The following is a 25002-nucleotide window of genomic DNA, read 5'->3' on the forward strand; positions in this document are numbered from 1 at the left end:
TGGGCTTTGTTGCAAGGGGCATGCAGGTCCCCTCCTGCCCAGGTTCCTGGTGTGACAGGCTGCTGATAATGATGATGATTATCCGTTTAGTCGACATCGACTTTCGGACACTTTATGGATCAGTGAACGCCACGCTTCTCTTTCTCTGACCGCTTCTTTTAGGTCATTTATGGGCATGTTCGTGTCAGCCTTTATTGTGTCCAGCCAACGAGTTCTTTGGCGTCCTCTTCTTCTGGACCCGCTGACGAATCCAAGCATTAGCGGAGCGCTGTTTCTAGGGAATTAGCCCGCATGACATGTCCAAAATATGAGAGTCGTTGTTTGGTGATCTTGCTTTCTAATGATATTTTTGGTTTGACTCGCCCTAGGACTGCCTTGTTCGTATTTATTGCTGTCCATGGTATGCGCAGCATTCGCCTCCAACACCACAATTCAAAAGCGTCGATACTCTTGCAATCTGCCTTCTTGAGTGTCCAGGTTTCTCATGCATACATAAAGATCGGAAAAAAATTGCATTGACCAACCATGCTTTTGTTGCACTGCTGATATCGTTGCTCTTCCATATCTTCATCATTCCTAGCATAGCATTGCGGCCAAGTGCAATTCGTCGCTTTATTTCAGTAGATGATTCTCCACTGCGATCAATCTTACAACCCAGAAAGAGGAAGTCTCGTACCAATTCGACTTCCTCATTATCGATTGCAATATGGACTGCACCGTCACTTGCCGTAGTCATTATCTTTGTTTTCTTGATGTTGAGGTACAGTCCCATGCTCTCGCTTTCTTCTTTGACTCTTCTGACCAGATATTCTAGGTCTTTTCTACTTTTAGCAAGCAGAGTCGTGTCATCGGCATATCGTAGATTGTTGATGTTCCTCCCTCCCGATTTTTACTCCAATTGTAGACTCGTCCAAACTGCATAGTCTCATGATCATTTCGGCGTAAAGATTGAATAAAGCTGGCGATAGAATACAGCCTTGTCGAACGCCTTTTCCGATCTTGAACCAATCTGAGTTGCCAAAAGCTGTCCTGACTGTGGCTTCTTGACTCATGTAGAGCGATCGCATCAGTTTCTCCAGGTGCTCCGGAATGCCCATCTGCCATAAACATTTCCATAGCTGTCGTGATCAATGCGATCGAATGCTTTGCTGTAGTCAATGAAGCAGATGTACACGTCCTTTTGATACTCTCGTGTCTTTTCCATAATCCATCGCAGGTTTGCGATTTGATCTCTGGTCCCCCGACCCCTGCGAAATCCAGCCTGTGTGTCTGGGAGCTCCTTCTCTACAAAGTAGGCCATGCGTCTTTGAATAATCTTCAGCAATATTTTGCTTGCGTGCAATATGAGTGCAATAGTCCAATAGTTGCTACTGTACATTCCTATGTATCGCCCTTTTTTGGAAGCAGGACAAAGACTGATCTAGTCCAATCTTTGGGCCATGAGTTCATTCTCCATATCTGCTGGCAAAGTGCTGTTAGTGTTGAGACAGGTACCAGCTTGAGTAATTCGGCTTGTAAACCATCGACGCCTGGGGCTTTCCCGTTTGGTAGTTGTTTTAAAGCCCAGGCAACCTCCTCCTCTAGAACATCTGGTTCATACTCGCTTGGGTTTTCCTGGCGGATTGGCTGATTTGGTCGATTGCCTGCATATGATTCCATTGTGTATTCCTTCCACCTGTGCTTGATTTGGTCTTCATTCAGTAGGATTTTACCATTCCGGTCTTTGATGGTCGCTGCTTTGCGTGATGTAAATGGTGCACGTGCCTGCTTCACAAAGGCGAACAGTTCACGAATGTGGCCTTGCTTGTTTGACTCTTCCAATTTTGTGCACTGTTCATTCCAGTAACGTTCCTTATCTTGTTTCGCTACTCTCTGAAATTCCGCATTTAGCTATTTGAATTCGATACTATTGCCAGAGGCCTTGCCTGTTCGTCTCTTTCTTGAAATTTCAATCGACCCATCTGATAACCATTGCGATTACTTTGCTGGTCCTTTATACGGAACAAATTTTTTCGATTCATCCATTATGATTGCTTTCATTTCTTCCCACCGATTGTCTGGGTCTTTTCCAGTTGTACTCAGCAGTTCAAATCGTTTTTTTTTACCTCTATTCCATATTGTGCTGGAATATTGTTGGTATCAAAACGTCGCATTGTAGACTTCCTTTTGATGGTGTTGAACCGGAGTTTCACTTTAGCGACGAGTAGCTGATGGTCAGAGCCACAATCCGCACCTGGGAGTGTTTTAACTGCTTGTATTGAGCTCTTCCATTGTTGTTGGCAGAGAAAGTAGTCTATCTGATTGCGATGTTGACTGTTAGGAGATGTCCATATGTATAAGCAGCGTTTAGGCTGTTCAAACCACGTGTTCATGATCAGTAGCCGATTTTCTTGACAGAACTGAACCAGTCGGTCCCCGGTCTCATTCCGTTCTCCTAAACCAAATTTTCCAGTGACCAGTGGCTCTTCTCCTTCGCCTACTTTTGCATTGAAATCTCCAGCAACAAAGATGATGTCTTTAGTAAGAATTTGGTCGACTGCTTGTTGGAGGTCTGCATAAAATTGTTCAATATCCTCTTCTGTTGCATCTGAAGTGGGCGCATAAACCTGCAGCAGTGTGATAGTATGAGGTTTCCCGTAGAAACGAACGGACATGAGTCTGTCGTTGATTGCACTGAACCCCTGAACGGACTTGCCGATTTTCTTTTTCATGATGACAGCTACTCCATTACGTCTGATGTTGTCGTTACTGGAGTAGTAAACTGCATAATTATCGCTGTTAAAGTATCCACTGCCAATCCAATGAAGTTCGCTGACACCAAGGATATCGATATTTAGAAGTTCCATCTCCCTTTTAACGATATTCAGTTTGCCCGTGTTCATGCCACGGACGTTCCATGTTCCGATGTTGTGAGCATTAATAATATGCAGACGTTTTCTTTCGCTTGAAGCTGCATCAGCATAACTGAGTCTTGGCGGCTTTATCCGATCCACATCATAAATGCTGGAGTTACTCGCAGGTCATCGTTGTTCTTCCCTGGTAGGAAGTTGGGTGCCTTCTGGCCCAGGAGGCCCACCTTCCAGCACCATATTCGAAAGCGATTGTTTGTGATCCATAAAGTATTTTGGCAGTAATAGTGGAGTAGTTTGCCATTTCTTTCTCCACCCCTCTCCATTTATCTGGGCTTGGGAACGGCACGTAGCTGTTGACAACTACATGGCTGGGGACACACACACTGGAAAGGTGAGTTAGCTAGGACTGGTGCTACATGGCCTAGAGTTTTCACCAAGACCCCCGCATAGGAGTATGGGCTTTGTTGCAAGGGGCATGCAGGTCCCCTCCTGCCCATTTTCCTGGTGTGACAGGCTGCTGATAATACAGAAGCTAATAGGAAGTGTCACAGAATTCGGTCCGGTAATGGTCAGCCAGATAAGGCACAGATTAATAGACAGGGAAACGGTCATGACAATTTCGAGGCCAGGGTGAAATGCGAAGGGGCAGGAACGTGAGACAAGCCAAAGGTCAGTTACACAGGAAATCCGACAGGAACACAGGAGACCAACTACTCTGGCACTAAAGCAAAGGTCAGGGCAGGCTCGAGGTATGTTCGACCAGTGCGGTCGAACAGGGTTGCCACCCCATAGAGGGCGCACCCCTCCCAGCCATTCCCGATTTCAGCGGACAGTCCTGTTTTTAGGGCACTACACCGGCGGTCAGGAGGTTGGCCACCTGCTGTGCGGCGGTGCCGGCCCCCGGAGAGGAGGAATGGCTGCCGCGCGCATGTCCAGTATATGGTTTGTACTAAAGCTGATGAACACTATTTGAAGTTACTGCCAATGGGATACTGAATGATGCAGATGTCAGAGGCTGGAATGTGAGATTGCTATGAAGTCAGGAGACAGGGAGCCCAGAAACGTCGCTGCTCGTAGAGGCAGAAGTCATGGATTACCTACTGTCTCCTATGGAGCAGACATGCAGTCAGTTTCCCATAAACATTTGACACACGTATGTTACGTGTTGGCTGCCCAGCTGTAAGTGTATCAGTAGACGATGCAGACTCTGGTTGTGGCACCACTTCCCCAGCACAAGAACTGAACAGTATAAACCAGTAACATCCTTAATCATGTGAAAGCTCATGAGTAGGTCACTAGATGAATAGATGAAGGCTTAGGGGCTTGTGCAGAGTTAAATGCAATTCGGCCATAATTGCTCCCATTTTATAGAGTGAACAGGAACTAAGGGCCGAATTCAATTAGAGGCGAAACGTTGCGGCTGGTGAAATGCATTCGCCGTTGTAATCTGTTCGCCTCATTCGCGAAGTTTTGGTATACTGTACTTTCACAATGCGCGCTCCCACTTTTCACCCTATTTCATTCCACAACAGGCGAAAATGCATATGTGCTAATGGCAAAACTATCTAAAAGGACATCCTCTTTTGGGGAAATCAGTCTCTACCCCCTAAAAAGCCTAACTGACCCTGGAAATCAATATTAATAGCCCTAATAAAATTAATTAGGGATCTTATATTGAGTCAAAGAGCTGTTATATGCATATTTGTATAAGTGTGGAAAAATTATCTAAAGCAATTTCTTTTGTGAAATATATCTGCTGTAGTTAAATTGGGGGTACATTTAAATGGGTACTAGTAAATTTTTGGGTCTCTAAAGTGCCTTTTAAAAAACTTAAAAAAACACCTGCTGCAGCCCCCTGCAATCCTAAAAACACCTGTCCCCACCATACAGCCCCCAAAATACCAGACCCAGTACTTTATTACCCATTTTCAAACACTTTTTACATTTTCATCCCAAAATATATATATATATATATTTTTTTTTATTTTATTTTTTTTGCCTAATTAGTCATTAGGGGAGGGGGTTGTCTAAAGGGTTCTGAACCAAGGGCCTGATTCAGACCCGGACGCTATGCTGCGCTCACTCGCATTGAGCGATTTTTCGCAATCTGCGCATGCTTATGAGTCGCAAACCAGTCATTGCGATGGGAAATTGCGCACCCGTAGCCCGCAGTCGGGCTGCTATTTTGAGTGACATATAGTGCCGTTTGTGGGTAGTAACGGGAAGGTGCTTGAAAACGGGGGTGTGGTTTTGCGAACGCAGGTGTGCCCGACTGTCAGAATGGCGTTTAATGGGTGTGCATAATTAGCAAAGTAGCGTCATTACACACGTGACTGGGTTGTATTTTAGCCTGAACTGCTCGCAATGTTGTGGTGGGAAAAGGCTACCACAAGCGCTGCGAGCAGCTCCGATGGCTCTCCATGTTCCCGATTAATCCTCCAACTGCCGGAGATGACGTGTGTTGCAAGTGGCAAAGGGGCGTCTTTATACAGGTGCGAGCGCATAGTGCGGCCGCTCGCTATTACTTAGTGGGCGGCTTTACGCGACACAGTGTGAGCACTTGATTTAAATAGCCGGCCCCTTTTAGCCAGCGAGCGGACGCAAATAGCGTCCGGGTCTGAATCAGGCCCCAAGTCTCCACATTTTTAGCCCAAAATAGGGATTTTGCACAACTTTTCACCTGCTTCTGGGTGGCGAAACTTTTACGCCTGTTTTTGCCTATGGCCTTTTTGCACATGCGAAAACGTCCTGGAATTGAATAAGGCGATACCCGGGATTGTGGCGAAAACAACGCACCAGCGAACGCTTTTTCGCTGATCGTGGCTTTTCGCCTCTAATTGAATTTGGCCCTAAAGGGGAGATTTATCAAAGCTTGGAGAGAGATAAAGAGGAGAGTGACAAAGTACCAACCAATCAGCTCCGAACTGTCACTTTACAGGTTGTGTTTGAAAAATTACAGTTAGGAGCTGATTGGTTGGTACCTTATCTCTCTCCAAGCTTAAAAAAAAAAAACTCCCCTGTGTGTATACTCTCCTATATGCAGAGCATACCCAGTATGGGACGTATTGCATATACTGTACTAGACGATGCATTCTGCCCTCTATAGCATGCAGTTTGATAATGCTGGTCTGCATATATACCTGCCTCCTGGGACAGATCTTCCTATAAGAGCGGTCTCTTGCGAAGTTCTCACCTCCGGGTTTATGAGCGGGAAGTCCTTTTGCGCATGTGCGGCCATCGCAATTGTCAGGGGGACAGAGAGGTGTCCTTTGGGTCCGTCTTCGGGGGCTTGTGTGTAAAGATGCCCAAAGACTTCTATATGTATAGCTGGCATTGCCTATCATACAGAAGATCTGGAGAGTCTCGCGTTTAGGAGCTTGCTGCATACCGGCACATTGCAGCCCCATAGAATTCTCCGATATTTGCTGCAAGTCATTTTATTATATACGAGGAACCATATGTGTTGTGGTAAGGGCCTGACCATATTATTATATACGGGGAACCATATGTATTGTGGTAAGTGTCTGACCATATTATTATATACGAGGAACCATATGTGTTGTGGTAAGTGTCTGACCATATTATTATATACGGGGAACCATATGTATTGTGGTAAGTGTCTGACCATATTATTATATACGAGGAACCATATGTGTTGTGGTAAGTGTCTGATCATATTATTATATACGGGGAACCATATGTGTTGTGGTAAGTGTCTGACCATATTATTATATACGGGGAACCATATGTGTTGTGGTAAGTGTCTGACCATATTATTATATACGGGGAACCATATGTGTTGTGGTAAGTGTCTGACCATATTATTATATACGGGGAACCATATGTGTTGTGGTAAGCCTCTGACCATATTATTATATACGGGGAACCATATGTATTGTGGTAAACCTCTGACCATATTATTATATTCGGGGAACCATATGTATTGTGGTAAACCTCTGATCATATTATTATATACGGGGAACCATATGTATTGTTGTAAACCTCTGACCATATTATTATATACAGGGAACCATATGTATTGTGGTAAACCTCTGACCATATTATTATATACGGGGAACCATATGTATTGTGGTAAACCTCTGACCATTTTATTATATTCGGGGAACCATATGTATTGTGGTAAGCCTCTGACAATATTATTATATACGAGGAACCATATGTATTGTGGTAAACCTCTGACCATTTTATTACATTCGGGGAACCATATGTATTATGGTAAACCTCTGACCATGTTATTATATACGGGGAACCATATGTATTGTGGTAAACCTCTGACCATTTTATTATATACGGGGAACCATATGTATTGTGGTAAACCTCTGACCATTTTATTATATACGGGGAACTATATGTATTGTGGTAAGCCTCTGACTATATTATTATATACAGGGAACCATATGTAGTGTGTTAAATCTCTGACTATATTATCATATACGGGGAACCATATGTATTGTGGTAAGCCTCTGACCATATTATTATATACGAGGAACCATATGTAGTGTTGTAAGCCTCTGACCATTTTATTATATACGGGGAACCATATGTATTGTGGTAAGCCTCTGACCATATTATATACGGGGAACCATATGTATTGTGGTAAACCTCTGACCATATTATTATATACAGGGAACCATATGTAGTGTGGTAAGCCTCTGACCATTTTATTATATACGGGGAACCATATATATTGTGGTAAGCCTCTGACCATATTATTATATACAGGGAACCATTTGTAGTGTGGTAAACCTCTGACCATATTATTATATACGGGGAATCATATATATTGTGGTAAACCTCTGACCATTTTATTATATACGGTAAGGATACTGAATTTAAACCTCTATACGCTCCTGCTTATACCTTCTAAAATTGACGCTATTTGCGTACGCAGTCATACAGTAAAGTAAAGACTTCAGACCTTGAACATGTGTTTCCAAAGCACAAAGTATTATTCAAGCAAAGTACAGATAGTTACACGCTGTGATCTAAGTACAATTTAGCGCAAAGAAATTATACAGACCCAAGGTACAGTTATACATACGCACGCCTTTCTGGGACCAGATTCCGGCATCAACAAGAAACCTCCATCAACAGCATCAGCATGAAGTTTCCAGATTGGGGTCAACACACATATATATACCCTTACAGAAATAGACTATACAATAGAAAAGTTTGGCATGGTTTCATTGGTTCCCAGTGCGGGTGCATCTGTTACAGGATATTTAACAGGTTGATTCAAATGGACACAGTCAGCCTCCGACAGCCTATTGTCTCCTCTATTCCCCCTGCATGCAAATCTAAGCTGTTCATTTTACAAAGTACATTTTAGTGTTTTAACTCTCTACGATCAGTGCAACACCACTGTTTGCTTATCATGTACTAAACCTTAGATACCAAATAATCTTTTATTTCACAAGATTAGTAATAAATGGATAAAACTTGAATCTTATACTTTGAAGCTATGGAACCTTTTACATGAATGTGCAGTGTGTAAGTATTAGGGGTTTGGGAAAAGACGCTAGTTAACTTGGTGCAGATGCGTATGCACAAAGCTAATAAACAGCGTTCTCATGCGGGGTATTATGCATTCGCTAATGTGCGACATGTTAACAGCGCAACTGTGCATAATGTGCGGTGTTTATGCATGTGATTCTATATATGATGGATTTTATATATATATATACATATATATATATATATACACATATATATATATATCATACCTTACTAACATTTTTAAACTGCAATGCAATGTGTTATGGGCAGTGAGCTTCACTCTCAAACAGGGTGGAGACCCCCTGCCGATTGCTGGTGCCATTTTGTCTGAGAGTGAGTTTGAAAGCTTTCTTCTGTCTAATTAGGATACCTGTGTCACTTCTTTTCAAGCAGATTTCTTACCATTGTTCATTCAGTCAAATTCTGGGCCATATTACAATTGCCACAGCTACACCTGTCCACATGTGGGGTCTCTCCCTTTGCATGCAAAAACACCCACAGTTCCTGGTGTATTGTCTTTTCGAATTACTTTTCTCAGGAAGCTGTTTTTCTAGACTCTGCGTGAATACTGTGTTTGTTTTGGTATTTTTTTATGCAAGGTTGTCCTAAGATACATCAGGGTATGGTTTCTGAAAGGATTATTAAAACATTGCCATATGTACTGAGCTTGTGAATTGTAACTTAAAATGGCGCTAGGCGGCCATTCGCAAAATGGCATCGTGCAGATTCTTATTTAAGCTGATCTTGTCTCAGCCAATTATCCAGTGTTACTTGTTACTGGAGCAGTTACTTGTTTCTGGAGTCAGACTTAAATACCCCTGGGTGGCTGATCATTGGATCAGAGGATCAGTTGAGTGACCACAGGACTATCATTGGGAGAGACTAGTCAGGTGATATGAGCCAACATGGCTGCGCCTATGCCCGGCACCCCGGAAACGAGGACGCACTCATGGAAGCCCTAGCAGACCCCAGGGAGAATACTCAGTCACCACTCAACTCCACTCCCAGCTTCTGGACACCTGCGCAGAGATGAGTAGCGGCCGATCCCAGGCCGCATCCTGACACTCTCATTACAAGGGATGGAATATATTCCACCTACTTCTAGGGGAGGGGATCGTTTTGTTAAATTAGCCCGAAGAGAGGCTTATTGGATATTTGCAATGGGCACTTTGACACCAGGGGGGCTCAATGAGAATATTGAACTTAATAACATCTAGGTAAAGTATTCTCTATTCCATCTTTATTGGATTACCTTGTTACTAAATTGCTATAGTTGAATATAATTTCTTAGATTAAAATGAGATGATATTTGGGTGCATCTACAGAAGTTAGTGCCGGGTATCGAACCCAGGTCTCTGTGTACTGTGTGCGGTCTCGTGTCTTGTTGAGCTAATGAGGCCTATGGTCTGTGAGCATATTTTAAGAATATTTTCTTTAAATGATCTATTATATATATAATGCAACTATTGTTCCAACTAAGAGCTCTAGACAAATTTATTTCCTTTGAATATGGTGTTTACTATTCTATTATTTTGATGTTTTGTTTGAAAAGAAAATTGTATATTGCTGTCTATGTTGGGAGTTGAACCCAGGTCTAGGGATCTGTGTGCATCTCTTTTTTGTTGAGCCATTGAGGCTCTAGGGTTCACATTCAAACAAAATGAAGATTTGGATTGGTTCTTAGAGCAAGGATGGGTATTTTAGACACCTCTGTTTGAGACTCTGGTATACTAAACCTTTGTAAAAACCATCACATGACGGAGAAACTAGTCAGGGACTGTCTACTATTACCCATCTACTGTTTGACCATAACACTGTTTCCATCTGGAGGGTTTGTGTTCCTGCTTTGAATGTCACAGCACAGCGGACCTCACTACAAGGTGTGTGGCATTATCCTTTGTGGCTCCTGTGATTTATATCTGCAGCTGGACCAGGAGCCGGATTACTGATTTTTGCCTGGTTAGGAGACGCTAAACAGCGGACAGCTGTTACCGGACCAGTCTTATCCCCCCAGGCCTCGTGTGGGAACTGTGAACTGGGTAATTTTACCGGGACTATGATCTCCATGTAAGAACTGGCATGTTTTATTGGCCTACCTTGCCACACCTTGATCCTGCTGTTATAAGCTATTCACAAATAAGTTTTTTGCTATAGCTGTTTTTGGGCCACAGACATTATATCAAGTTCTAACCTTATTGCTGCTACGGGATTTACGTACCATTGCTACAATTTTTCATAATAACACTGTTCAAGTTTAAAGTTTAAGTCAAGTATTATGCGGCTAAGGACACTAAGGGCTCTATTTATTAACATTATTTTTACTAAAATAAAGTGAAAAAGGGTGTTTTCACACCCTTTTCACATTATTTTAGTTTCACCTGTAGTTATTACAGGGCAATTGGAGTAGAATTAGTAAAATTCTACTCCAACCCCCAGTATCACTTATTTTTAGTAAAGCAGATCGCATTTCCCATAATTGTAATGGGAAATGTGATCCGACCAAAGTTACTAAAAATAAATTGTAAAAAAATACCGGGGGAAACCCTGTGATAATAACGCCACCTGGAGGTGGCGTTATCCAGGGTCTCCCCCGGTTACCGGGCTCCCACTCTGCTCTAACGGGGAGAGCAGAGGCGGGAGCCGGTACCAGTAATCAGCTATGTGGTCTAAGTAGACTGCAAGCTGATTACTGTAAAAAAAAGAAAAAAAAATTAAACATTTTTTTTTTTCCTTACCTGAATCCAGGGACCGGTGATCGGGCCTCCGGTGATGGCTCCTCTCCGGTCAGCTGGTCTCCCACAGTGCACTGGGGCCCGGTCATCAGGTGATCGGGTCCCAGTGCAGTATGGGAGATCACCTGATCGGGAAGCCCGGAGAAGATCACCGGAGGCCAGGAGGATGCAGGTAAGTGTAATGAAGGGAGGGGGGGTCGCGGGGGGGGAGAAGGGGGGGTTGCGGGGGTCCGCGATCGCGGGGGCGGGGCTTAGCGCCGGGGGCGGGGCTTAGCATCGGTGGGGGGGTAGTAGCGGTGGTCGGTCGGCGCATGCGCGGGCTCTTAGTCGCGGTATTTTTTCCGAAAATACCGCGACTAGAGTGCGGATGGGATCCGCAGGGACAGAGCTTTATCGCAAGCTCTGTCCCTGCAAGGGATTTATAGTAAATCCCTGTGATATTGCCTGAATTCGCAATGCGAATTCACTCGGTAATATCACACTACAATCCACATTCAATATGCGGATTGTAGTAAATAGAGCCCTAATTAACTGCAGCTCTTATCCTGTTTGTATTTAAAAGTGGACACAATCATCTAGAACCAGTGGAAGTACAATTTTTATTACCAGTGATTGGTTAGTTTTTTTAAACATTTATGCTTCATTATATGTGAGGATTGCAATAATTTTTGTATCTGTTTCATGTCTAATGTTATGCCTTGTTTTGTCTTTTTAATAAATGTATTATTTATGATTTTGCTAAGCGCACCCTTAAGTGACTGAAATTGAGTTCACTTATTCTGTACCAATTATCGATTATTGTTAACCATCTATGATCTGTATTGTGAACTAGCCACCAGAAAATACTGTAATACCTCTTTTCCACCAAAAACCTGGGTCCGATCTGGGTTTTCAGACAAGGTTCCAACCCAGGTCAGACCCAGGTCATACACCGTTTACACAGCACCAATGACCTGGGTTATTCTCAGGTCAGACCCGTTCACACTGAACCAGGGTCTGCCCTGCTAAACTAGTGAGGTCATAAAAAGTGGGAGGTGATTCATGCTTCATTATATGTGATTATTGCAATAATTTTTCTCTTCAGTTTATGTCTAATGTTATGCCTTGTTTTGTCTTTTTATTAAATGTATTATTTATGATTTTACTAAGCGCACCCTTAAGTGACTGAAATTGAGTTCACTTATACCCCTTTTACACCGGAGCTAAAACCCGGGTTTTTGAAGGGTTAACCCGGACAGCTCTCTGGTGTAAAAGGGCAGAGGGTTGGATCGCCGGGTCGAGTGACCCGGCAATCCAACCCAGGTAATACCTCTTTTCCACCAAAAACCCAGGTCCGACCTGGGTTTTTGGACATGGTTCCAACCCTGGTCAGACCCAGGTCAGACCCATTTACACTGCACCTTTGATCAGGGTTACTCCCAGGTCAGCCCTGTTCACACTGAACTCAGGTCTGCCCTGCTAAACCTGTGAGGTCATAAAAAGTGGGAGGTGAATGCTCCACAACCACCAATCCGCTCATTTTAGGCATGATCCAGGTCAGATAACCCGGGTTGCACCGTTTACACTGCACCATTACCTGGGTCCATCCTGGGTCCAACCCTGGTAGCTACCTGGGTTGGATTGCAGGGTCACTTGACCCAGGTTATTTTTCAGGGACCCTTTTACACTGAGCTGCGACCCGGGTAGACCCAGCAAAAACCCAGGTTTTTGCTCTGGTGTAAAAGGGGTATAACTAGCAGGGTTTAACACGGGCGTAGCCCGTTAAACCCTGCTATGAGAACAGCGCACTCCGGATCACGATGACCTGGAGTGCGCTGCTAGCCGGCCGATTGGTCCGGCTTCAGTGGCGCTTGGAGATGACATCATCTCCAAGCGTCCACTTTCACTCCGCAAAAGCCGGGTCTATGCAGACCCGACTGCGGTGTGAGCGGCGCTGACTCGGCAATATCCCGAGTCAGCGCCGGCAAAATTCCGGGTTTTATACCGATAGGAACTTTGGCCCTCATTCAGAGCCACTCGCTAGCGGCAGTACGCTCGTTCCGAGCGATGTTCGCACATCTGCGCATGCGTACGGTTTTTAGTACGCATGCGCAAACCAGTCAGTGCGGCCGAAAATCATTTGTACGCAATATAGCGAGTGCCTGCTATTTTGAGTGACAGAATGAGGCGTATGTGGGTGGTAACAGGGGAAGGTGCTTGAAAACGGGGAGTGGAGATCCCTTCGCATTCGTCCTTATAGGTCAAAACGGGCGTTTTAAGGGAGTGCATAATTAAGACAGCAGCATCATTGACCACGTCACTTGGTTTTTTTTAACTCAGAACTGCTCGCAAAATAGCGGTTGAAAACACCAACCACAAGAATAGCGAGCAGTTCATACGCTGTACGATGTACTCGATTAATCTAATAAATAGCGGACATGACGTATGGTGCGTGCGGCCAGGGGGCGTTTTTATCAAATAAACGAGCGTATGTTTTGCTCGCTCGTTCAGACTTAGAGGTGTGAACAGACTGCAATTTGCGAACGGATCATTTGAATAGCCACCCCTTGTTTTTGAACGAACGACCGCAAATAGCGAACGGCTCTGAATCAGGCCCTTTGTTCCAACTCCGGGTCAGACCCGGAATTTAGGTGGAAAAGGGGTATTATTCTGTACTGTTTACATCAATAGTTGGTTAGAGCTATTTTGTGGGTGGCTGCTTTAGGTTTATTTGTATATATAGTGGACAACTTTATATTCTATTGCGCCTAGATTTTCCTTGTTTCAATAATTGATAATTAACCATTGATGAGCGAGCGGTTTGCCATGGATGGAACAGAGCCCTGCAATGTTATTCCCACCCCCCCCTCCTTGGTGGTCTCTTCCCCCGATGCAACTTGCAAAGCCCCATCTCCACCTCTGATTGGCCCGCTGCCCCATGAGCAATAGAGCAGGGATGACCATCGATGGGGAGAAACCATTGGTGGTTTCCCGTCTATGGTTTTATACCGCCAATGGTAGCATCGATGGTGGCCTTCAATGTTTAACCCACCAATGGCCATCCCTATCTTCAGAGACCCCGAGGTAGGGATACTGTGGTATGGGGAAATAGAAGTACTGAGACCACCCAAAGTTCTCATCCGGATTCTATTCATTAGAAAGTATAAAACTCTTTCCTGTGTTTGAGCAGTTCAAACGTGATTATGACTGATTGGAAAATGATTATGAGACATGCTTGACAAAAGGTGTGACTAATTGGTAACACCATCGTTCTATTCTAACTCTGGTTATTATTCAATTAATACGTGAGTTCATTTTGTAAAATGTCTTTTTGTTCCCTGGATCTGCTTATGACACATCTATTTTAGTAAGATGTAATATTTCCTTCTATTGTCTTCGGAAGCATTGTTTCGTGCTGATGGAATCCAGATACTGCTCAAAACTTTCTCTTCATATACAGATATTATTAATATAATGATTGAAGTGTCCTACAGATCAGTAAATCTATTATTCTAATTTTTACCTGACACATGGTACACGCTTCATTTAAATGTCTTTGAGGGAGAGGAAGGAGGTGCGGGAGCTTTGCCGGTTTTCCCACGCTTAAAGATACCTTTAATGCAAGGATACCACCAGCAAAAATTTAGCAACAGATTTAAATAGTTCACTATATTAGCAGCTTCTCACGGGACCCAATGGACTATTTACCTCCGTTACAAAAATAAACATCACTATACTGTACACGCGCGTGTGTGTGTGTAGGGATGCCATCAGAATTAGTCGGCCCAGTACAAATGACACATGTAACATTTAACATATAGGGGGCACATGGCACACACGGAATATATCACATTCCTGGGCTTCATGCATATGAGAAATTCGATCAGACCCCCAAAAACAGCATCTTCAGGCGTTGGAACACATTTCATGCTTTGGGGGAAGAGAACGGACACCGCACCGGGGATAGAATGCGGGGTACGGGAGACAGCGACTGGGAAAGGGGAGAGCGGACACTGGGGAAAGGATGGGGGAGCTTTACACACAGGAGCGAGATTAGGGGGGGCACCGGTGGGGGGGAAATCCATAGAAACACTGCAGGTGTAGGGGGTAAAGGATCACTTTTCCGAAAAGCTGACTCCGCAAACAAAAACAGCTTTCCAGAAGTGAGACGTTATGAATGCCTCCAAACACTTTTTTAAACAGAACTAATTATGTAATGATGAATAGACCCCTGTGAGAGGTATTTAATGGTCTTTCCTGTATTAGACAATCACCACAGAGCCCCTTTCTCCCACCGCCTTGTACTCAACCTATACTTCTATTCGACGTCTTTTGCACGTTCCAGGTGTATTTTGTATGGTGAAGAGGGTTCTAGGGCCTGAATCAGATGTGGAAGCAGATGCAGCTGCAGCGGCGGATTTAAGAGTCAGGCCCCTAGGTACAACATTATCACCGCGCCCCACCACCCCGATCTCCCGGCTGATGCTCTGATGCAGAGGATTGGTGCATGGGGGGGGGTTAAGCATGGCTGCTGCAGAGTCGCCCAATAGCTGTGACAGACTGCGCCCAATAGCTGTGACAGACTACGCCCAATAGCTGTCACAGACGGCGCCCAATAGCTGTGACAGACTGCGCCCAATAGCTGTGACAGACTGCGCCCAATAGCTGTGACAGACTGCGCCCAATAGCTGTGACAGACGGCGCCCAATAGCTGCGCCACAATAAATAAACAAGAAAAAACTTTATTGCCCTGCTTTGAAGACAGAGGAGCCATCACCAGAAGATCGGACCCTGTACATGTCTGGCCCTGTTGTTCACTGCACTGGCGCAGGCAGCAGGTAAAAATTTATTTATGTGCAGTGGGCGGCCATGCCGTGCCGCTCCTACGCACATGCCTAGTGGGAAATTCGCCATCGTGCGGCTGCATCTTTCTGCTAATGTCGCTTCAGAGTCTCTTCATACTGAAATGCTGCCAGGCTAATCTGTCTCGGTGCGTCTTTAGACGGACCATCGCTGCATCATCCAAACTTGCACCAGTCCTATGGCGGGTGTGATTACTCCATCTCATCATGGCGTCCTGGCCAGCGCTACTGCATCTGCCTAGCCAACCCATGTTACGTCTCAGAAATGGCCACTGAAATCCAGAGCTCTACCATCCAAATTCATTCAATATGTCATCACTGTTATTATTTATTTGGCATTGATTAGGCATTTATTAGGCTTGGCTGAGCTGCTTTTTTAGGGGAAAATGGAAAAATTTAATTAATGAAGGGGTTGGCCCTAAAGGGCGAGTAGGCTGGGCTTTCCACTCAGTGTATTTACATGTGGACCCGCATAAGTGGGGACACAGCGAGGTTACGAGCAGTTTCCTAAAGCAGAACCAGGTGCATACCTACGTATGGAGTAATTAGACCCTTCCTCCTGTTTGCGGAGCATATCTTGCCCATACTTGTAGACTTTTTATATCTCCTCAGCTGATCGCTTTGGGAGGGCGGGGCTGGGCTCCTATGTCATTAGGCCATACCCCCGTCATGGTAAGCTGCCACGATTCGCAGGACCTAGAGGAGGGGGTGGAGCTAAATCCCATGTGTTTGATGCATTTAGCCCCACCCCCTCCATACATATACAGAGCCGCAATTATCTCCTCAGCCTGTCCTCTTCACTAGGAAGTGAGTGTTATGCAGGAGATCCGGGCAGTCTTCCAGGAGTGCGGGGGACTACCCGAACATTCGGGAGCCTCTCGCAACTTCCGGGATAGTAGTATATGATCTTGCCTGTCTTCACCTTGCACATACTCAGGCGATGCCGTTATGTGCATTTCCGTTGCTTCTCCACTGAACGGGCGTAACCAAGCTGCAGCTGAGCTTTCTCATGAAGGAAAAGTGCAGTGAGGGCGCAGTGATAAAATTATGGGCTATGCAGAGAAGGGGAAAGTGTACATGCGCCTATTTTCAGACAGATCTTTCTTGCCAAGGATAGGGCACATGCAAGTGCGCATTTACGATGACTGTAAGTATCAAATCAAGCGCTACGCTCACAAACATGCACAGGCAACTAAGCATACGCACTAAAACATGCACACAACCCCGCCCACTTGTGCTCAGCTCTGCATCACCCCTTAGAGTTAGAGCCGTTGAGAACTCCACGCCCCCACCCCCCAAAAAAATTTAAAAATACTATGCTCAGCACAGTTGCGGCCCCACACTGGCAACAAACAAGCGCGGAGAATTGATTCCCCTGCAAGCTCTGTCCCGGTAACTCCATATTCATACATTCATACAATATTATTACCTATCGCATTGCGACCAGCGGCATATTTTTCATATCACAACAGCGTTTTGTATGCGGATTGTGGTAAATGGGCACCTGTGGGATGTAGTCAGGAAGCCGGCGGTCGGCATTGCGACCGTCGGCTTCCCGACTGTCAAATCCCGGCAAGGTACTAATGACAGGCGTTGAAATCCCGATGCACGTCATTAGACCTACGCGGGGAGCCCGGCACCCGGCATACCGAACGGATAGCCGCGGGGGGGGAGGGTTAGGTTAGGGGCTCCCAGGGGGCACTTAGGGTTAGGCAGCCCCCCGGAAGGGTTAGGGTTAGGCTAGAGGAAGGGGAGTTAGGGTTAGGCACCCCCGGGGGGAGGTTAGGGTTAGGCACCCCCCGGGAGACTTAGGTTTAGGCTGTGGGGATGGGGGAGTTAGGTTTAGGCACTTAGGGCCGGGGTTAGGCACTTGGGGGGGAGGTTAGGGTTAGGCACCACTAAGTTAGGGTTAGGGGGTAGAATAGGGTTAGTTTTACTTACCTTATTTAGCTTCGGGATCCTCACCCCTCCGGGCTTCCACTATCGGGATTTGAACCGCCAGCCGTGCCGCTTGCGGTATAACATACTGATTCCGGCCCCTATGTCATCTGAGACTTGTATTTGATCATATTAAAGCCAGTATTCCCTTGAATAGTATTTACATATTGTCTGTCACATGTCATATCTTCCTTTGAAAAGAAAACTTTGTATTTCATTACAGATCTGCAGAATCTGTTTGTCTATTTTGTACACTTGTCTGTTTTAATAAAGTGATGTTGTATTTTTTACATTTATTTGTGTACAGCAACACACAAGGTTTTCTTATACATTTCCATCTTGTTTCCATAGTAACAATTTCAATCATCTTTGACAGATTTCATCGGTAGACTGAGCGCAGGTTTTGATTGATTGTTTTTTTTGGTGGCCCAGTAGCCCCATTCCTTACATCAGCTAGTCATAGTGATTTAATTATGTATTATTTTTTTTATGCATATTATCACTCCAGCACCAACAAGAGATTCATAAGTTTACTAGAGGTATGTCAGCTGCACATTTATGCTGCGGATCCGCCATACCACCACATCCCTGTGCTGCTCTACAGGGACGTGCAGAGCCTCTCCTGTCATACTCCTGAGATTTGATATAAAAATTATTAGAATAATACAAATAAGATATTTATAACTTATAAACATCTTTGTTTATTGCAATAATTTTTATAGTTAACACTCACCACCTTTGTGGAGCTCCCTGGGACTGCAGGGAGATGACAGATGAGGCAGAGAAAGCTCAGCCTCACTTCTGTATAGTCAGACACTGCTTGCAGAGCTGGGGGTGGGGCCACCCATGGGAAAGTAAGCTGCACAGAAAGAGAGCTAATAGAGGCATGCCTCTGAGTATGGGGGGGCTTGCCTTGAGCACTGATGGACACCTTGGATGTGTCATGTGACCAGGAAGAGCACTGCAATGTCTAGAGATCGGAGCTCAGAGAGCAGCAGCAAGAGAAGACACAGTGATGCAGGTAGGAGAATCAATGGACACTGAAGCTTAGTGTAGTGAGGGGAGAGCTACAGTGAGTAGGTGGTGTGACTGGCTCCCAGCACTCAGATCCATCTCCATGTGTGCCTCTCCAGCCATTGAGCTCACTGTACTGTGGAGGCCAATGTAGTGCACTAAACTCTTTATAATGCTCGCGGAATTGAGATGACCAATGATGTGTGACACAGGGCCTGATTCAGAGATGGACCCAGTGCCGACTTTGACTCAGTTTAGCGATTACCGGTAATCTGAGTATGCATCTGAGTCGCACTGCGCATGCGTCAAGTTTCATAACCGTTGTTGCTCGCAGTGAGGATTTATTTGCAAAGTGATTGAAAGGCAGGGACAGTTTCTGGGCGGCAACAGGGAGGTGACAACTCAAACACAGGCGTGCACGTCTGTCTGCAGTGCGAGTCTCATCCTGCAATTGTGATCCTATGTGCAGTAAAAATAGCTCCAGTGCCCCAGTTCTATAGGGTGAACATAGGGTTACTCAGAAGGCTGATTGTAGATTTATCTGCAACCGATGCTGTATCTTGATACGCAGTCGCTTGGATTTGCGAAGCCGCTGGTGGGCGCCTAAATACAAATCCTGGCAGCTGCATAGTTTCGCACAGCCACTGCGCACAAATTCCCAGCTGCGGTGGCATTAGTGGGTCACTTTACATTTAGCGCTTGCTGATCGGCTAGCGGCTCTGGCTACTAACAGTTTCCCACGTGGGGTCTCCAGTCAATAGCCGTGGTCACACATACATCTTTACAGTCAGTTCTGTTCCGGGTGTCGATTTGTTATTTTGAGAAGACCCCTGGATGCTATGGAGACCAGCGCAAGAACTTACAGTAGGCGAAGTTGAACTTACATGAAAACGCCATTACTGTATTTATCTTCTGCTTATCCTATGTCCCCTGGCTAGGTAGCTAGATGCGAAGTGTAGCTACGTATGCATTTTAGGTGTGTACGATGCATGATGGGCAGCATATAACTCTTAGCAATATCTTGCCTACAACGCTCTGTATTTGTTTTTAAACATCTCTGTTCCCAGCAGAATTCGCTGACGTGTCTATTCTCCTTCCGACTCTTATCAGGGCTTTGGCATTGATTTCACATGCCTGCTATTTGCTATTATAACTTGCAAAGCTGGAAATGCTAACATCCCCTAATGGAAGAGCGGCTGCAGATATCAGAGGCCAGTTCTCTGTAGACTCTAGAACACTGATTGTCTGCTACAAGTGTATGTGACTATAGGCGCACAAGTAGCCCGAAGCAACGCGGGCTCAGTCTGAGAGGCTGATGGTGAAGTCTTAAGAAGAACAGAAGTTAAAGCTACGTGGACGGAATGGCATGTGTGTAATACAATTTAATGGTACCGAAGAGAAGTTTCCCTGATTTTCCATCTATCTCATTTGATTTCTTGCAGTAAGAATGATGCTGCAGGGAGGCTTCTAAGATATGGCAATTGACACTGTATTGCACTGGGCCTGATTAAGTGGTGGACTTTAATGCAGCTGCGACTGCGACCTTTTTACGCAGCGCGACCGCTTCTGCTGCAGCCGATGGGATTCGTACAGAGACGTCCACCGGCTGTGGCTCTAGGGCACCATTCAGCTAGATTCACAAGTCTGCAGACGCTCGCACCCAGCCGCTGCAAAATTATGCAAATGAATGCGATCGCAGCACTATACCAAGGCGCCCACCAGTCTATAAAGCCGCTCCCCTTCACATTGCATACATCCGCAAGTCAGCAAAAAACATCGGTAACATTGAGAAACATCGGACCCATACGCACAGTTGTGGTTGAGCTGACCCTGACTCACAAACTGCGAAACATCCAGTCGCCATCTAGACCTCTGGCTGCATATGCAATCGCAGGGGCTTAATTATGCACGCCCTTGTAACGGCGTTCAAACGCACAGGCACGCCTGCGTTCCTCCGACCACCCCCTCTCTCCACCCCCGAACGGAGGCTCTACATATCCACTGCAATCGCGATTCACGCACGCTCGCTGTGGTGCACTCCTAAATCAGACCCACTATTACTATGTATATTCCTGGTGTTGCGCTGCTGACACTTTGTGTTGCCTTAAAAATAAAAGATAATAATGATTAATCATAGCATGAAAAATGATTGTGAATCGCTGTCAGAGAAAGACTGGCTTCTGAATTCCAACTTACTGCAAGAATTAGAAAGGAAAAGCGGATCGGTATCATGACAAAACGTGCGGTCCGGGCATATCTGGTTGTGCTTTGGGTGGAGCAGCACATGGCCCAATTTGTCATAATTGGGAGACAGGTTTTGAGGAGCGTTTGGGAGTACGTTACCAGTAAAGATGTGCCATATGGGCGTGCATCTTTCCTGGGACTGATTTAGCAAATCGGTTCTAAATCAGTGAAATTTCTCAAAGTTTTAGATTGATTTTAAAAGTATAGCGACATTTCTGACAGGTGAACAGGTTTGATTTTGGCCATTTTGATGGAGACTCCAAAATGGTGAATTCTGAATGGTGAATTGTACGGCACCTGCACAGATGCCAATGTACTCATTTTTGCACATGTCCGTCTTTGTTCTGGCCGGATCTATTTTTCTGTGATATTGGGCATTTCGGTGCAGTGAGACGGCGATCGCACCCTGACTTGTGGGAGTGTTGTGTTCATGTATCAAAAGCTCTGCGCGATTCTGAGTTTTGCGTAATACAGGGAAGGGAAGCCTGTTTCTGACAGATCTCTTGCACCTAGCATTGGGCTGGAGCACGTGCCAGTACTAATGATGACAGTTGCAGCAGTTGGCATAAAATGGGCGGCGCGGGTTTCCACTTGCACATGCAGGATCCATAGGAAAACGCAGGCGGGGTTTCCAGTTGCCTGAAACCCCCCTTCCCAGCCCACACTATAACCACAATAGAAATAGTAATATAACAGAATTTTACTAGTGCTGCATGTTCTCAGTATCACAAATTAAATAATTAGCACCACCTGTGGATCTTTTAACATGTGTCAGCCAGTAATAAATACACCTGTTCACCAACTAGGAGATCTGGAAAACATGCACTGCTATAGACCACCAATAGGGTTAATTATTAATACTGTATAATAATAGACTATCCAGTGCATAATGAGACCAATATGTACATATATGTCCAGTACAGTGCTAGGTGCTTCTGCTGCTCCCCCAGACTCCCGGACTTGCTCCAATGCTGTGCCTATATCTGAAATAAAAAAATCAAGCATTTGGAAACCCCCCCTCTAGAAATCCTGCATTTGCCCCTGGGATCCCCTATATTATTTGCACGGAAGCCAGCATTAGCATAAGCAAGAAAATGTGGCTTCCGCGGCTCCCCGGATTTACAGCCACTTTGCGAGCACCTCAGAGTCATCTCCTTAATTTGCTGGAGACACATAACAGGTGTTAATTTCATCCATTATGGCTACCGAACCATGGCTGTGTCACACCTCAGCTATTGTGTAACTAGGACTTTAGGGCCCCAGAGCAATTTTCCTAAGGACGTAACTACAGTAGGTGCAATTGCTGATTAGGAGTAGCTCAGTCATTCTCAAACTCTGTCCTCAGGACCCCACACAGGTCACGTTTTCTAGGTCACCGAGTAGGAGCAAAGGTGTAGTCATTACTCACTGACACCTTTTAATTGATCCACAAGTGGAGCTAATTATTTCACTTGTGATTCTGTGAGGAGACCTGGAAAACATGCACTGTTTGGGGTCCTGAGGACCAAGTTTGAGAACCTGTGGAGTAGCTGATGCCCTGTGTTCCACACAAGGGGTGACCTTAGTAGCATTGGAGGACAGGGTACTATTATTGCATAGTAAAAGTAGAATGAGGTGATGAGAACCCACTGAAAAGCAGGACCCGAAATAGTGTGCCGCAGGGCAAAGCGCTTATTAGTGTGAACCATTTCGCTCCGTTGCGCCCTGTGTTTGTGTCAGTCACGCATAAATGAGCAATACATCCACTTGCAGTATAATACAGGGTGCAAAACATCTGCAATACATGGGTAATATATCTGCACATTGGTGTGAAGCCTTTGTATGCCTGTTGCGCCATGAGGACAGTAGAGACGTTTCAGCAGTCCTGAACATGGTTTATCAAACACGTTGAAGAAAAAAAGTTCAAAGAATTATTGGAAATTCTCAACCTTTGAAGTTTGAAAGTTTGGACTTTGGGGCCTGATTCAGACCCGTTAGCTAGGCTGCGTTCGCATGTAGCCTGCCGATGTTTGCAATCTGCGCATGCATACAAGATGCAGTGCGCGAACTAATTCATGCGATCAGGAAGCGTTCGCACCCTCTACATAGACGCTCTGCAGGCATGAGTGACAGAACGAACCGTTTGTGGGTGGTGACGGGTTGGTCGATGGTAACGGGGGTGTGGTTGTGCGAACGCAGGCGTGTCTGTGCGTCTGAACGCCGTTTCAGGGGTGTGCATAATTAAGATGCAGCGTCAGCATACACGTCACATGGCTGAATTAAACACAGCAGCACTCACAGTGCTTGCAGTAGGGTATGGTCAGCCACAAGTGCTGCATATGGGTCCGATGTTACTCGATGTTACCCATAGGCAAACGCAGGGGGGGTTTCCATCTGCCTGGAAACCCCCCTCCCCAGCCCACACCATTACCACAATAGAAATAGTAATATAATATAATTTTACTAGTGCTGCATGTTCTTGGAATGGTGCCCACATTTAAAATAAAAACATTCAGCTCAGGCAGGATGGACCTACTGCCGCACCTAATGGCTTACTGTGATCGCTGGTCCTGTGTCTGCTGGAATTATTGACACACAATACACTTTGTATGACGCATATTAAAGCTGGTTAACTGCTAATTATGCCCTCTTCATTGACTGGCCACACTCACTCTAAAATCGAACATTTGGAAACCCCCCTCTAGAAATCCTGCATTTGCCACTGTTACCGATTGTTTAATACACTTCCTGGAGATGACATGTGTTACTAAGGGAAAGTGGGCGCCTTGTGTCAGGCTGGCGTGTGTCTAAATACATACCGCGATTGCACGGCAATACATAGTGGGCGTGCTAATTTCTTGCTAGCGATCGTGGGATTTGCATACTCAGGCTGCTGACGGCTGCGTGCAAACGTATCCTAGCGAACGGGTCTGAATCAGGCACTTGGCTCGAGTCTGTTCAAAAAAGACAATTGTTCGTCGAACTTGTTAAATGTCCGTCATATACATGTAACAAGTTCAAATATCAAGGTATCGGAACCTGGTCAGAGGGTGGGAGGCCGGACAAAGTCAAAGATTAGGAATATTCACATTTGTTTGTAAGAAATTTTTTTGTAACTTTTTGTTTTTCAATCTTGTTTTATATTTTATGTATGCTTTGTAAGTAATGAACATGCCGCTGCAGATATGTGAAAATGAGACCAGTCTTTTATCCCTTATGGCGAAAACCTTATTGAGTGGCATTATACTGTACTTTTCATACATGACTTATTAATAATGGTTCTCTTGCAAAAATAGAAAATCAATGAACAGGTACGTCTACCGTTAGAGGGCTTTATTGAGTTAACTTTACTGGAACATGAGTGTAATTTCTCATAAATAAACACCACGCTCGGCTCCCTTTGTTTGTTAGGTACATTCTGTATTATATTTATTTAATGGCTTGTTTATTATCAATTTTTTTTAAGTGGATGCTAAAAACCTAAACACCTCCGCAATGTTTTTTTATTATTATTTCTTTTTGTCTGATTCAACTAGAGAATAGTGTGAAAATAGACTGGTTATTAATTACTGGTGACTGCAAAAAAAGAGAGTATCATGACACTATTAGTCTTAGCAAGCCATGGTAAAAAAAAAACTGCTTGGGTATGCAGGCATTTGTAGAACTATAAGTGCCTGCGTACTATAGGTGAGCAGTTCGGTTTTGCTGAAAACCGCACACACCTTCCACTGCGCCGTGATATTGAATGTATCCCCTTTAGATATTTCCGATACCTGCTGCAGTCCCTCATACAGTGGTGTATCTATAATGGGTGCAGGCAGGGGCATTTCTAGAGAGGAGGGGGCCCGGGTGCAGGCTCCGACACGGGCCCCCTCATCTCCGTCC

The 25002-nt window shown here is 45.0% G+C and overlaps 1 protein-coding gene across 1 annotated transcript; it reads right to left on the bottom strand.

Moving 5' to 3' along the window:
- Nucleotides 1–2078: 2078 nt before the first annotated feature.
- Nucleotides 2079–3089, bottom strand: LOC148502772 (protein CFDP2-like). Its single transcript, XM_088449437.1, has 2 exons — nucleotides 3077–3089; nucleotides 2079–2950 (listed from the first exon to the last, which is right to left on the bottom strand). Exons 1-2 carry the CDS (start codon nucleotides 3087–3089, stop codon nucleotides 2079–2081), a joined length of 885 nt encoding a protein of 294 aa, XP_088305563.1.
- Nucleotides 3090–25002: the final 21913 nt, after the last annotated feature.

This window comes from Taudactylus pleione, unplaced genomic scaffold (assembly GCF_031769625.1).
Source record: "Taudactylus pleione unplaced genomic scaffold, aTauple2 ptg000484l, whole genome shotgun sequence".
Lineage (NCBI taxonomy): Eukaryota > Metazoa > Chordata > Amphibia > Anura > Myobatrachidae > Taudactylus > Taudactylus pleione.